We start from the raw sequence: 13,779 nt of genomic DNA on the forward strand, positions 1-13,779 counted from the left end.
CGTTCGGCAGTCAGCTTCAAATGCTGCTTCTCTACATTTTCTCAATAGTGCTCCTCGAAAAGAACGTCGCCTTTCCACCAGGGGCTCCCATTTGAGTTCCCGAAGCAGCTCCGTAACACATGCGTGTTGTTCGAACCTTCCAGTAACAAATATAGCGGTCTGCTGAAGCGCTTCGAAGTCCTTCTTTAATCGGACCTGGTGCGGATTCCAAACACTCCAGCAGTCCTCAAGAGCAGCTCACACTAGTGTCATGTATGTGGTCACCTTTACAGATGAACCACACTTTCCTAGAATTCTCGCAATACACCGAAGTCGACCATCCGCCTTTCCTGTCTCAATCCTGACGTGCTCGTTCCATTTAATATCGCTTTGCAACGTAACGCCCATGTATTTAAACGACTTGACTATGTCAAGCAGGACACTACTAATGCTGTATCGGAACATTATGGGTCTGTTTTTCCTACTCATCCACATGAACCTACATTTTTCCACATTTAGAGCTAACACCCATTCATCACACCAACTAGAAATTTTGTCTAAGTCATCTTGTATCCTCCTACGGTCACCCAATTTCGACACTTTACCGTACGCCACAGTATCACATTGCTGTCCACCCTCCCCGCCAAATCATTTACATAGACACTAATAACCGTCCTATCGCGATTCTCTGGGCTGGGGCACTCCTGCCGATATCCTTGTCTCTGAAACTTCCTGGCAGATTAAAACTGTGTGCCCGACCGAGACTCGAACTCGGGACCTTTGCCTTTCGCGGGCAAGCGCTCTACCATCTGAGCTACCGAAGCACGACTCACGACCGGTACTCACAGCTTTACTTCTGCCAGTATCTCGTCTCCTACATTCCAAACTTTACAGAAGCTCTCCTGCGAACTTGCAGAACTAGCACTCCCGAAAGAAAGGATATGCGGAGACATGGCTTAGCCACAGCCTGGGGGATGTTTCCAGAATGAGATTTTCACTCTGCAGCGGAGTGTGCGCTGATATGAAACTTCCTGGCAGATTAAAACTGTTTTAATCTGCCAGGAAGTTTCACATCAGCGCACACTCCGCTGCAGAGTGAAAATCTCATTCTGGATCCTTGTCTCTGATGAACACTCGCCGTCGATGATAACATACTGGGGAATTATTAAAAACATACCGTCATTATCTCGCCATTTATAGCAAAATCTGAAAACCACATACTGTCGGAGATCAGTTAATTTTATCAGCCACTGAACAAATTTTAAAGACGGTTCCACACAACCCTGTTTATGATATACTCAAAAGAATTCTTTTGAGCACCAATCAACTTCACCTGATTATGAAGCATTGTTGTTGGAGTATATTAGTTTTGTTGTAGGATAAGAAATCTAGGAAGAAATTATCATCGCGAGAACATTGGCAACAGACCCCAAAGGTCAATCAGTATTTAATGATGTCAAAGATAATTTCATAGGCTAAGTGATCCCTTTATCAAACAGTCTAAGAGGCAGCAGATGAAGCACCTGACATATCTTGGCGCTATCGTGGATTTACAAGTCAGTTTAAACAAAAGGTACCCAGAGTGCTTGCAATAAACTGCGTCATCCGTCGAAACCCTTAGCTGCTAAAAATCTGAGTGGTACACTGCATCAGTCTTTTCAATTTGACATTAACGCAGGGAACAAAATTCGAAGTCACGCGTTGAATTCTATGTGATGTAGACAGTTATGTGAAGAAAATGACGAGAACTGTGATCAGTTACCCTTTCACACGGAAGTACGCTGGCTGTCAAAAGGCTGATGTTTGATAAGATTTTTCTCGCTTTTTGAGACTGTTTCTAGATGCTGAAATTCCAATTTTGAAAGAATATTTAATTAAATGGAAAACAGATCTTGCTTATTTAACAGATTTACATCCCAAATTTAATGAGGTTAATTTGCAGTTACAAGGTGCGAGTTTAAATCTGACAAAAACAAAGACTATAATTTCAGCTTTTCTTGTTAGAATGAAACTGATGAAGCAAAACATTCACAGAGACTTTGAAACTAGGTTTGAAGGTGTTTAAATATAGGTGTTTAAATATAGAAATATCACAGTGGATTACCAGTTCGTGCAGTGATATATTATAAGAAAACTGATCGGAATAAGCAAAAAAAAAAAAAAAAAAAAAAAACAAGAAGAACCGAAGGTACAGTTTAGAAAGGGATATCAGCAGTTGGCTTCAGAGAGACATACCTTTACTTACCTTGTATTATGAGCTATCATGAGAAAGGCTTTCAGCTCAGTTTGGGTTGCCAATATTTATTTATTTCTTTCTTTCTTCCTTCCTTTTCGCAAACTTGAAAATCTGTGGCCGAGGATATTTAAGGTTAAACATAACTAAATTGAAGCCAGATTTGCTAATAAAACTTCTGGTTTGACTCAAATCCCCACTAAAAGCATCTGTCTGTTAATTGTAACAGATCTGCATTTTGTGTTGTTTAAATTAATAAATGTATAACGCTCGACTTTTTAAAAACATTTTCACTCTTGCTTCTACAGTGAAACCTAGCAAAGTAAGTAGCACTGTACCAGCTGCCAGAAACAAATCTGAAATTGATGAATTTGAAAAAAAAAGTCAGTAAGGCAGGGGCAGTACCCAAAACAGAAAAATTGGCAGGTAGCCTATGAGGCGAAAAGGTTAGCGGACCTCTGTGGATGACGTTCTTCCTCCACATACAAGGCATTACACGATCTTCTCAAAGACTGCTACCATTCAAGTGCAGTTTCCGAACAGGTTGTATAATATTTCATTATATCTAGAATGTAGATGGTGTTATTCCCGCCCAAGGGTGTGCCGTTGAAATGAATTGCAAATCATGTGCATGTCGTCATCATGACGTTGCACGTTTTATGGATAGCCGTGTAGAATAGCTTAGAAATTACGGATATGGGGACCTCCAGGGAGGCGGAAAAGATGTAAAACTAAGAAGGAATGGAGTGCGGGAACTGTAGAGGCAATACAGAAAAGGCAGATGACAGGAAATTATAGCTAATATAAAAATAGTGCTGTAAAACAAACTATATAATGTGTAAGAAGTTCCAGGGACCACTGGACGTGACCGATGCAAATGGTACTCGACACGAATATACAGACGCGCTGTCCGAAGATAGCCACTTTCACTTACTTGGAAGCAGGTAGCCACACGCTTCATGAAGTAGGGTGTAATGGCAGTCATATGGCCAAGCGTGATGTCTTTCATGTCTTGGATGACCACTTGACCACAGATGATGGCTTCGTCGTCCTCCAGAAGTGATATGTCGAGTCCCAGGAAGTTGGTCCGGAAGGCAGCTTCGGTGGAAACTGTTCCGGCCGGAAGTTTTCCCACGTTCATCAGGATCACACGCCTGCCCTGGGCATCTGTCTGTGGCAGTTTCGTTAACACCCTGGAGATATGCACAGTGGTAATTATTAGCAGGCAACAACATTCTCATCATGGGCATCATCTACACGAATTTGATTATGCTTAAATAAAATATACACCTTTGACTTATTTCCACTTCCCAGAGATTACTCGCAATGAGTACTGTGAACGATGGTTTATGGAATGTAAAGAATTACATTTGACGAAGTTAACCTCAAAAATCTCTGGTGTCAGTGTACAACATGGACTATCCGGAGCCGGCCAGTGTGGCCGAGTGGTTCTAGGCGCTACAGTCCGGAACCGCGCGACCGCTACGGTCGCAGGTTCGAATCTTGCCTCGGGCATGGATGTATGTGATATCCTTAGGTTAGTTAGGTTTAAGTAGTTCTAAATTCTAGGGGACTGATGACCTCAGAAGTTAAGTCCCATAGTGCTCAGAGCCATTTGAACCATTTGACTATCCGGGAAGTAGCCTTCTGTAGGACGCAGATACACTGCCTGACAAAAAAAATTGAAACACGCAGAAGATATAGTTGGATGACAATGTAACTTCGTACATATATATACCATCGGCGCGTATGTAAATGATTACGGGAGAATTGCAATTTTTTGTGACTGGTAGAACGGCATGCACAGAAAATAAGCGTTCTTCGTATTCAATACTGCTATCATACCTGGTAGGGTATATAAGGGACGTGAACAGCGTCATATGTTGAGTGGTCTCTGTAAAGGACACGTAGATGTCTTCTATCCGTATGAGACAGCACCGTCAGCATATGGCAGAGTTTGAAAGGGCCTTCATTGACGGTCTCCATTTGATTGGCTGGTCAAAACGTGCAATATCCATATTTGTGGGACATTTGGATGTGACAGTGGCCAGATCTTGGACTACACTGAAACGTGAGGGCAGCCATATTCGTCGTTAAGGCTCCTGACGACCGCCTCTGACTACCACAAGGGACGTTCGCCGTATTGTGCACCAGGCTCATCTTAACCCCTCTACATCCGCTCTTACCACCAGAGAACAAGTGATGGAATCTCTGCAACATTCTGTGTAATCCAATTCCATTGGTCAGACTAATAAGAGCTAGATTTAGAAATTATCGTCCCATGCGTTGGTTGTGTCAACGCCAAAACTCAAACGGCAGCGTTCGGAGCGCTGCCGTGGACAGAAAGCATGTATTGTTGATGAATGACGTCGCATTGTTTTTAGTGGTGAATGACGGTTCTGCAATGCTCGTCATGATCATCGCTGGGTAGTATGGCGACCACCTGGGCAGAGGTCTCATTCTTCCATCGTTCTGAAGAGGCGCGTCGGTGTTACTCCGGCTGTGATAGTGTAGGGAGCCATCAGCTATGATTCCTAGTGACTGCTGATACTGAATGAATTCTGTCAGTAGAACGGTACGTCACGGACATCTTACGTCCTCTTATTATACTTTTCATGCGACACTGTTGTGGTGCCATTTTTCAACAGAACAATGTTCTTTCATGGATGGCACTTGTCTCCATGAACTCCTTACTGATGCTGAGGTATTCTCGTGGTTAGTGAGATCCCCAGATCTGTCCCGGATAGAAAATGCGTAGGAACACCTTGGACGCCAACTCCGCCCTAGTGCTACTATCCAGAATACCATGAACCAGTTATGACGGCTGTGGGCCAGCTAGTCTCAGGAGTGGATACAACAGCTTTAAGACACCCCCTTTTCAACAGAATCAGTGCTTACATCCAGGCCAGATGACGTGCAACATCGTACTGCTAAAAGGGCTCATACCAGCAAGTTCGTTGTTAATTTGACTCAATTTTGGAATCACTGAGGTGACAGCACATACCCTCTCGGCCTTTTCGTTTCTTTCTCCTCTTCAGGATGCTTCACTATTTATGCCAGGCAGTGTAAAATACTGGAGCAGTTAATGCAAATTAATTAGAAAAGTCCTAAAATTATCCCTATTTTTGATACTGCTCTTAATTTCGATGCATTCAAACATGAGGATGGTTTCCATCGATTTGTATTATCGAGCATACGCACAGGCTGCGTTCCCGATGTTGACCAGTTACGTGCAGAAGACAAACTGAGACGAAACTAATGATTCCGCCTCATTACTGAGTCGCATTGTACCCTGTGACAGTGGTTAGTCATTCTTGTAAGTATGGTATGGTACAGTGAGCCTCTGGAAAAGTCATGGACGCCACTGTATTGATTTATTTAATTATTTCACTATGTAAATCTTTTCCCTTATCCTTATTATGTTCCTATAAATTATTGAACGAGTGTTTGTTTTGATTGTGGAAAAGTGGAAAAGATATGCATGCTTTACCTAGATTTTGGTGACAAGCTAATTACTGTGAGGAGCGGACAAAGATGCACCTGTAGTAGCAGAGTCTTAGAGGGTTGGTAGGATAGCCCTCAGGGAAGAGCAGAGTGACCGTTTGGGGCGCTCCGCCATTTTTCGGCATTTGGTTCCCGGTCTGGCCAGAGGGTGAACGGAAGCTGTGCTGGGCTCCGTCAAGTAGTTTCGAAAGTTTAGGAGGATGAGGTTGAGATTGCTAGTCCGTTCCTTGTCAACAAAATTATAGTCAGTGTTATGTGGCGAACACCTTTTCTAGTACTTTTACAGATAAACTCAGTGGTTAGAAGTTTGGTATTTTGTTGAGAGCATGGAGCACAGTAGAATACAGTAATACAAAGTCGATGTCGAGGTACCTTCACCACGTTTGATTTTATTTGAATTCTGCCATCAATTATCTGGCCTTTAAAAACACAGGACAACGAAAAATATTTTTAGAAAAACTTTTTTTACTTTGATAGCTGATCTTCAAAGATTTTTATGAACTGAATCCAAACCTAGCCTTAGTTTTTCTTGCATCAGACATAGTTTACGAGCAATATGAATTTTATTATGTAGTATAAAATCCTATGCCATACGGTAAACAGGGAAATTAATGAAACGCTTTGTTACAACATTAGCATGGTTTGTATTTACAGGAAGCTACTTAAAACAATGATATGTGTTAATAGAGGTTTCACTTGTCAGCTGGAATTGGTTTGTATTTTCTTTCTCTTTTTTCATTGAAGCTTCTTGTGTAGCTTCTTCTACGAGGAGTCGCTTGCTGAACTCGGTGAAGTGACCAACAGTAGTACCCCATCATGCTGGTGTTCCAGCGGCCTTGCTACCATTGTGTAGTAATACAGCCTTTACACTAGTTTTGGATGAATCAATAAACAGCCTCCAGTCTTCCTTTTTGTATTCAATACCATACTCATTCATCAGACCAGGAATGTCTGAGCAGTACACTAAATCACCTTCTTTTTGAAAAAACTTGTAAAATTGCTGCTCTCTCTTGCTATACATGTCTATGCTGATTCCAACTGCCAATAAATTCTTTTCCTTTAATCTAGAGCAAAGCAATTCAGCTTTTTCTTTCGTTAAGCCTATATTCCAAACCAAATCGTTAAGCTCGGTCTGAGTAAACAATTTGGGCTCTAGACTTTCTGTATTACAGTGGAATTCATCATCATCTGGTTCATATATATCAGATAGTACATCAGAAAATACTTCTGTTGGAATAGAATTTAAATCATCTGATGGTTCAGGAACCGGCAAATCTACACCATGCCCTACTGGTCGGATGGCGGACAGAAGGTTAGGCTAGCTTATTAACTTCTTGTTTTTCGAATCATGACCAGTAATATCAACACTGCAAAAGTAGCAATCATCAGAATGATTTCTTGGCCCCCTCCATATCACAGGAACAGCAAATCTAAAGGCTTTTTTCTCCTTTTTGAACCATTTTCTCAGATCTTCAACACACACATACCATACCTTATTTGGCGCCCAAGATTTGTCTTGATCACCAAGTTTAGATCGAAAGTTAGATAGATAAACCTTTTTCACGAAGTCTGTCATGTTTCTTTGGTTTGTTTTAATCACAAATTCACCAAAAATATAAGAAAAACTGTCAGCAGAGTTTTTACAACCACGATTAGACATTGTACTGGGCATATGTACAGGAAACAGGAAAGAGAGGTTATGTTGACAGTAAACAAAACACCATCTGTTAACACAAAAATAGAATCGACCTTTTTTGCCAGGAAATGTTTTTCAGCAGTGCTGCCAACGTCATCTAAATTCCTATACCTCCTTTTTAAATTATTTTGACTACATAAAAAGCTGATAAATTCTTTAAAAATGGCTTAATTTAATAAATTGAACTGAAAAGTGTGAAGAAATGGTGAGTGATACAGTTTTTTAGGTAGCATATTTTGATTTCCCACCCTAAAAACTTAAGAATAAGGTATTTTCAACAAAAAAGTTTTTCCATCTTTGGCCTGTGTAATTAACGTAAAGTAGTTTGCGAAATAGTCATCGAATTTTCTTTGCAGCATGGGCCTCGCACAATGTGTTTGATATAAGCATGTTGTCGCCACTGTACAGCAAAAGGTAGTGGAGATTATAGTACTATTTTGGGTACGAATTGTGTGAGATACTTAAGTGGACTGCCGTGCGAAATTCTTTGCTAATTTTTTATTTCTGGTCTGCTGGTCATTGTCTCTACACTGCCGCGTGAGTAGTTCTGCAAGGAGACGTGACCTGCGTCCTTAGCGAGGTTCAGATAGGAAATGCGTGTGAAATTTAATTTTGTGATAAAACCCAGAACGATCCACATAAATTTAAGAGCCATTGATTTTCGACTAACGACATGGAGTTCGGTGCCCAAATCGATGAACAAAGAACGTTCTTGAGGTAGTTCAGACTATAATTTGCGTGTGTCTCGTGTAAAGTTTTGATTATTGTTCAAGAACGATCGACTAAGGTGAGTTCCTGTGTACCGCCTTGTCTTCCACAGTGGTGTGGGCTGCAGAATCATTGCAAAATAATCGTTCTTGTTGAAATTCATATTAGGACAAATAAGTGCACGTGAAGAATTTAGTAGGATTTAATAAATTTTATACGTGCGGAATTTAAGAATATTTTTATCTGTTTAGCCCCATGGTCCACATTACGGTAGTTCATCGCGTGCTCCCGTCAAAATCAAATAGTGCCAGTAACTACGTGCGGTTGCAATTTAATTAAAAGCATTTCCAGGAGAATGAGAATGAATGACGAGCATGATGATCATGTGAGAGCAATAGAAAGAACAGTAGTAACACAATACTCCTTTCCTGTTCCCATGCATATTTTAAATTCCGAGACCGATATATTGGACATTGGTGCCATTAGCGCGAAAAAAAGACAGTAAATGATGTTCTGTTTTTTAAATAAACTGAATATTCAGCTGAGAATATTTGGTTTCGTAGTCAATAATTTAAGCCCCAAAATCACTCCTGATACGAATTCTGATTAGTTACTCCAACTGATGAATTATAATCAATGAATAAAATTTTTTGGTAAAGTCAGTTGAAAGATAGACAGTGTCTGATTGTAAGACAAATATCCGCTAACTTCCTCGGTTACTTGAGCCCTCCCTAGCATTATCCGTTGTGCATAGATTAACAGTTTGTGTTTCATTTAACATTCAAATAATTATTTTGGGATGACTCCTTTGTATGAAATCCCAAACATCAAATCAAGGAAGGTAGCAAAAGTAAATGTCGTCATTGCCAAACAAGTGAATACAGTCTGGCAATGATCTTCCTATGAATTCGACGCAGAGAAGTACTGTCGGACGTAACTAAATGCAAAGGAGTAAATCGGAAGCGAGCGGTAATCGTTCAAAACAACTTAGTGATTCGTCCTGACCGCCAACATACAGCACGTCAAAAATGCACGAAGCAACTCCCTTTTGAATCGCCAGTGTCGGCCAGTACAATCCCATCGTTAATTATAATCAGTAAAGAAGTTCATCTCAGTCACACGACGAATTTTGTTTACGGTTCTTTTAAGGGGTTAGAGGAGCAGGAGGGATGTCAGTATATTAAACTTCACGTTGAATTGCTCCAGCAGTATCATATATCCCGATACACACTATTTGCGGTAGTGACCTAAACAATAGTTAATCATTTCACACTGTGACCCCGCCAACAAATGCCGAAGAATTTCCTGGTAACGTCGTCTGGTCCCCATGACACCAAGCGTTCAGCAGGTAAGCTTCACAGTACTCTTTTTGATTTCCCGACAGTGATGCCTGGCTTCACTGCTTTTGCCCTGCATCTTTAAAGTCTCCCAGCGGAGAATATCCTAAAGATCGGGACTAAGCTTAAACAATACAAAACTTAAGACTGCTCAAGCGAAGTACTCGACTAGTATTTATCAAGCCATTACGTGAACTGAAATAAGAGTCGAAAGCTGAATATATGAAAGTAAAATGCAGTGCAAATGGTAATACATAAGAATGAAAGTTGTTTTCGCCTCCTTCTTGTAAAAGACGTCCTATATTCGAGAAAGTTGTGCCATGTTGGTACTGATAACGTGTTGGTTTCGTGTGTAAAAGTTGATGGCGAGCAACTGAAAAGATTGGAAAATACAACTCTTCAGAACATGATGAAATACTCAAGTACTGCTGCGCAGATATACCGTAAGAAAAAGGATTTGTATCGTGAATATGTTACTGCAAATCACTGATTTGTGGCTGCAAGGTAAGACAGCAGATGTAAAATTTTTAGCAGGCCACGTTAGCTCTTTAGGCTACATAGGAATAAGAGCACGTCATTTCTGATAAGCAGTAGCCTTTTACCCACTGGCGCTTTCTTTTTCAGCACACTGACACAAATTCCTAAGTGCTGCTGTGTTGACAATCGTGTCTTGCAGCCGTGTCTTACTTGTGTAGTGATGTTCCCACAAAGACATCGGAGCAGTTTCCAACGAATTTTACAGAGTGTATCTCCAAAAAGTTCAAATTCTTGGTGGAGATGATATGCACATAACGCAATGCTGTGATATTTATGAAATAAATTTTAAATCGTGGCTCCTTTGGGAGGGCGGTAGTGTGCTGGTCGCCATATACATTATAATGATTAATGTGCAACTTGTACGGAAGTTGTTATGATTCAAAATTGCACGTAGAATACCAAGTGGTGGTTTTCATTCTACAAGACGAAACTTTCGAGTCTACCGTTTTGTTTGATTTCACTGGGAAGAACGTTATTAATTTGTAGAGTGAGGGTATGTGCTAACTGGTATAACAAAGGGGCAATTAACAGGAATACTATGCAGTATTTCAGTATTTTACTCTCAATACAAAGTTTAAGTTTGAACAACCAGTTCTTAAGCACAGAAGCTAAATATAGTTGTTTAAAAGTCACTATACTTTTCAAACAGATGTATATGTAACAACTGGGTAAATAGACGCGAGAACGCTGTACAATTCGCAACATGCAGAGCTGAAATAGTGTAGTCTCTGAAGAAACCGTACATCCTTGTAAAGGAAAATTGCTAAAATTCAAGTATAAACCAATACAGACACCTTTGTATCCAACTTCCAGGAGAAGAACAAATTAAATTGCTGGGCAGTTTCTTAATCCGTCTCCACCTGTTACTCTTAACGAATCTGGGCCCAAAAAATAAACTAAACTTTCGAAACATGTACCGTATCTGTTGAACCTATTTTCACATGGTGGTATTTTGTCATCGAAAAACTTGGCTGAATGGACGGAGGTTAAAGAACAAAAATCAGGCTTGAATTACATCAAACTCTTCTCATACATAGTTTTACGCAAGATTTTTGCTGTTACTAAGCGACTGATCTCAAGAAATTTCAGTATGCGGATTGAGCTAAGAGATACATTTCGCTCTTACGCAGAAATCTAATGCCTTTAATGGAGCTGCTGCTGCTTGGTAAAGTATAAACTGGTACTTTAAAAGGCAGATTTGGAAGCCGCGTCAGGTGCATGGTAGCAACTATATTGTTTATGGTCAGCAAGTGTTTGAAATATGGTAACTCAATATTAAGGAACTATTGTTAGTGAGTTTTGAAGTGAGGTGTTAGTCGAGACATTCGACGGAGTGAAGTGGTGCAGTGATTAGCATGCTGGGCTCGCACTCGGTAGGACAGCGCTTCAAATTCCCGACCAGATATCCAGATTTAGGTCTTCCGCGATTTACCTTAATGACTTAAGACGAATGCGCAGATCGTTCCTTTGAAAGGGTACGACTTATTTTCTTTGCTAACATTCCGCAATCAGAGCTTGTGATCTGTGGTCCCCAATGACATTGTCATCGATGGAACGTTAAAACTTGAGGTTCCTTTTCCTTGGAAACATTATGATTAATAATTATTTTTAATGAGCCTAGTATTGTCAAAACATTAAACATCCGAAACATTTAATGCTAGATGTGGATGAAGAAGATATTGAGATTTTATGTTAGTTGCTGCTGTGCACATAGCCGTACTGATAAACTTATGTCTGTACTGTAAAGTTTCCCTGGCTGTAGATGCTAATTTCACGAACGAGATAAACATTTTTATTCTGTCAAGCGAGGAGTGGCTTGACGTTATTATATAAGTTTGTTGTATATACGTTGTCATAAAGAATATATCTGCTGAAGTAGGAAACTTGTTTCTCCAGAAACACAACCAGTCACACATTCAATAGCAACCACTAAAACGTTCTGCTGCAGTAAAACTTTCTGAACAAACGAAACTATTTATTTGTGTGTCATCACTGCATAAGCAAAGTATAAGGTTTCTGTTTAAGCGTATCTACACTGTCACCATATAGTTGAAATATTATAGAAAGAAAGTTACTGACACATGAAAAAAGATAAATGTGACCGATTGTATAAATTGTAATCTGCTAAGATTTTATTTCAAAGATGAAGGTCGCAGTGGTTTTCTAGAGATGGCCCTATTACATTGTGGGAGCACGCCCTTCTTTTTTTCCGACCTTTGAGACTCAGACAGTCAGTTCGAAGTGTTACTTGCTATGTTTCACACACACACACACACACACACACACACACACACACACACACACACACACACACACAAATCATAGCCAGGACGACAGAAGTAAGTGACAAACAAATATCCTAAGACTGACTGAGGATTTATCCGCAGGCCCATCGATTTGCAGTCTGCTACCCAGCAAGCCATTCTATCGTGGTTTTTGCCCACTAGCTCCTTTTCTAGTCCACCTTACTGTTGACAGAATGTATTCCGTCGTCTTCAGCGGATGGCTTAACTAAAACATTCTTGAAATCATAAACCTTTTTAAGAAGAAGTCCCCAAAACTAAAATTCTAGTAGCAAAATTAGATTCTTCTTGAAACATACAACCTATTTGGAGAAAAAAAATAATATTAGCAACCAGGACGTTAGTGGAAACCAAAAGTCTTCTTTTAAAATGAAAATAATTTTCTAATTGAAAATTTTCTCGTAGGTTAAAGTTAATTTACAGTCTAAAATCTTCCTGAAATATAAAATTAATCTTTTAAGGATAAATATCTGTCGTAAGTGAACTAAGTGACGTCATTTTTGTATGGGGAATAAACACCAGGTTTCGTTTACTAATTAAAATCTGTAGAGGAAAACCGATAAGAATCCCCAAATCTAGATTTAAATTTCTGATCTGTGATACAAGAGAAGGAGACAAGGAAAGGGAGCCCTTAAATTACACCGTGGGGTATTCCTTACTGAAGTAAAAACTACAATATCGTTACATTTTGATGACTCTTGTCAGTAAAATCCTAGGCTTCCGGGATAGCATTTGTGCCTTTCGGTGAATGCTTGCGCAGGACAGAAACCGTTTTACCTCTAACCCACCGCTATTACTCCATAGTTTATACTAGGAACAGACGATGACGTCAAATCGTAATTGATGAAATAAGGCTTTTCCTGTAAAACTGAACAAGTTTTGAATTTGACTACAGAAAATAGTTAGCCGTAGGACTTATAACTCGTAATTAACGTGGCATGTAACTGTTATACTACTGTTATTCTTATTATGAGCAAATCATCAGATGTGTAGGTATGTAAGTGTAGCACTTACATAGTAGTATCCGTATTTTTACATTGTCCTGTCCTTTCTCTCGAGCAGAGTTGCTATAAGGTACGGCTCCAGATTTTTGCTCACTGCTGGCCACGATATTAATGAGAGGTTTAAGTATGTTCTGAGGCACATGTGATATTAATGGGAGCTAGTTATAAGTACTTACAGTGGAGCTAAACTGTTCATCCAGAGGGAGCAAAGTGAGAGAGTTCTCCCTCAGGTCTGTTCAGACGGTCGCTTACCCGGCTGAGAGGACCTTCTGTATGTCGGCAGAGAAGGGGTCCCGGTCGGCGAACAGCTCTGGTAGGTGCCGGCGCACCGTGTAGTACATGTCGAGCTTCTCCTTGGTGCGCTCCAGCGAGAACTTGCAGCCGCGCAGGAACGTCAGCAGCCACTGGTCGTCTGCAAGGAGGAGGAGGAGATTAGTGTTTAACGTCCCGTCGACAACGAGGTCATTAGAGACGGAGC

At 40.3% G+C, this 13,779-nt stretch overlaps 1 protein-coding gene across 1 annotated transcript in view; it reads right to left on the reverse strand.

Annotated features, from left to right (window-relative positions):
• LOC126101006 (alpha-tocopherol transfer protein-like) overlaps positions 1–13,779 on the reverse strand; it is an 88,830-nt gene that overhangs the window by 34,058 nt on the left and 40,993 nt on the right. Inside the window, exons 3-4 of the mRNA XM_049911672.1 lie at positions 13,554–13,713; positions 3,147–3,405 (exon numbers count right to left, since the gene is read on the reverse strand). Coding sequence (XP_049767629.1) covers positions 3,147–3,405; positions 13,554–13,713 — 419 coding nt within the window. The remainder of the gene's footprint in view (positions 1–3,146; positions 3,406–13,553; positions 13,714–13,779) is intronic.

This window comes from Schistocerca cancellata, chromosome 9 (assembly GCF_023864275.1).
Source record: "Schistocerca cancellata isolate TAMUIC-IGC-003103 chromosome 9, iqSchCanc2.1, whole genome shotgun sequence".
In the NCBI taxonomy this organism is placed as follows: Eukaryota; Metazoa; Arthropoda; class Insecta; order Orthoptera; family Acrididae; genus Schistocerca; species Schistocerca cancellata.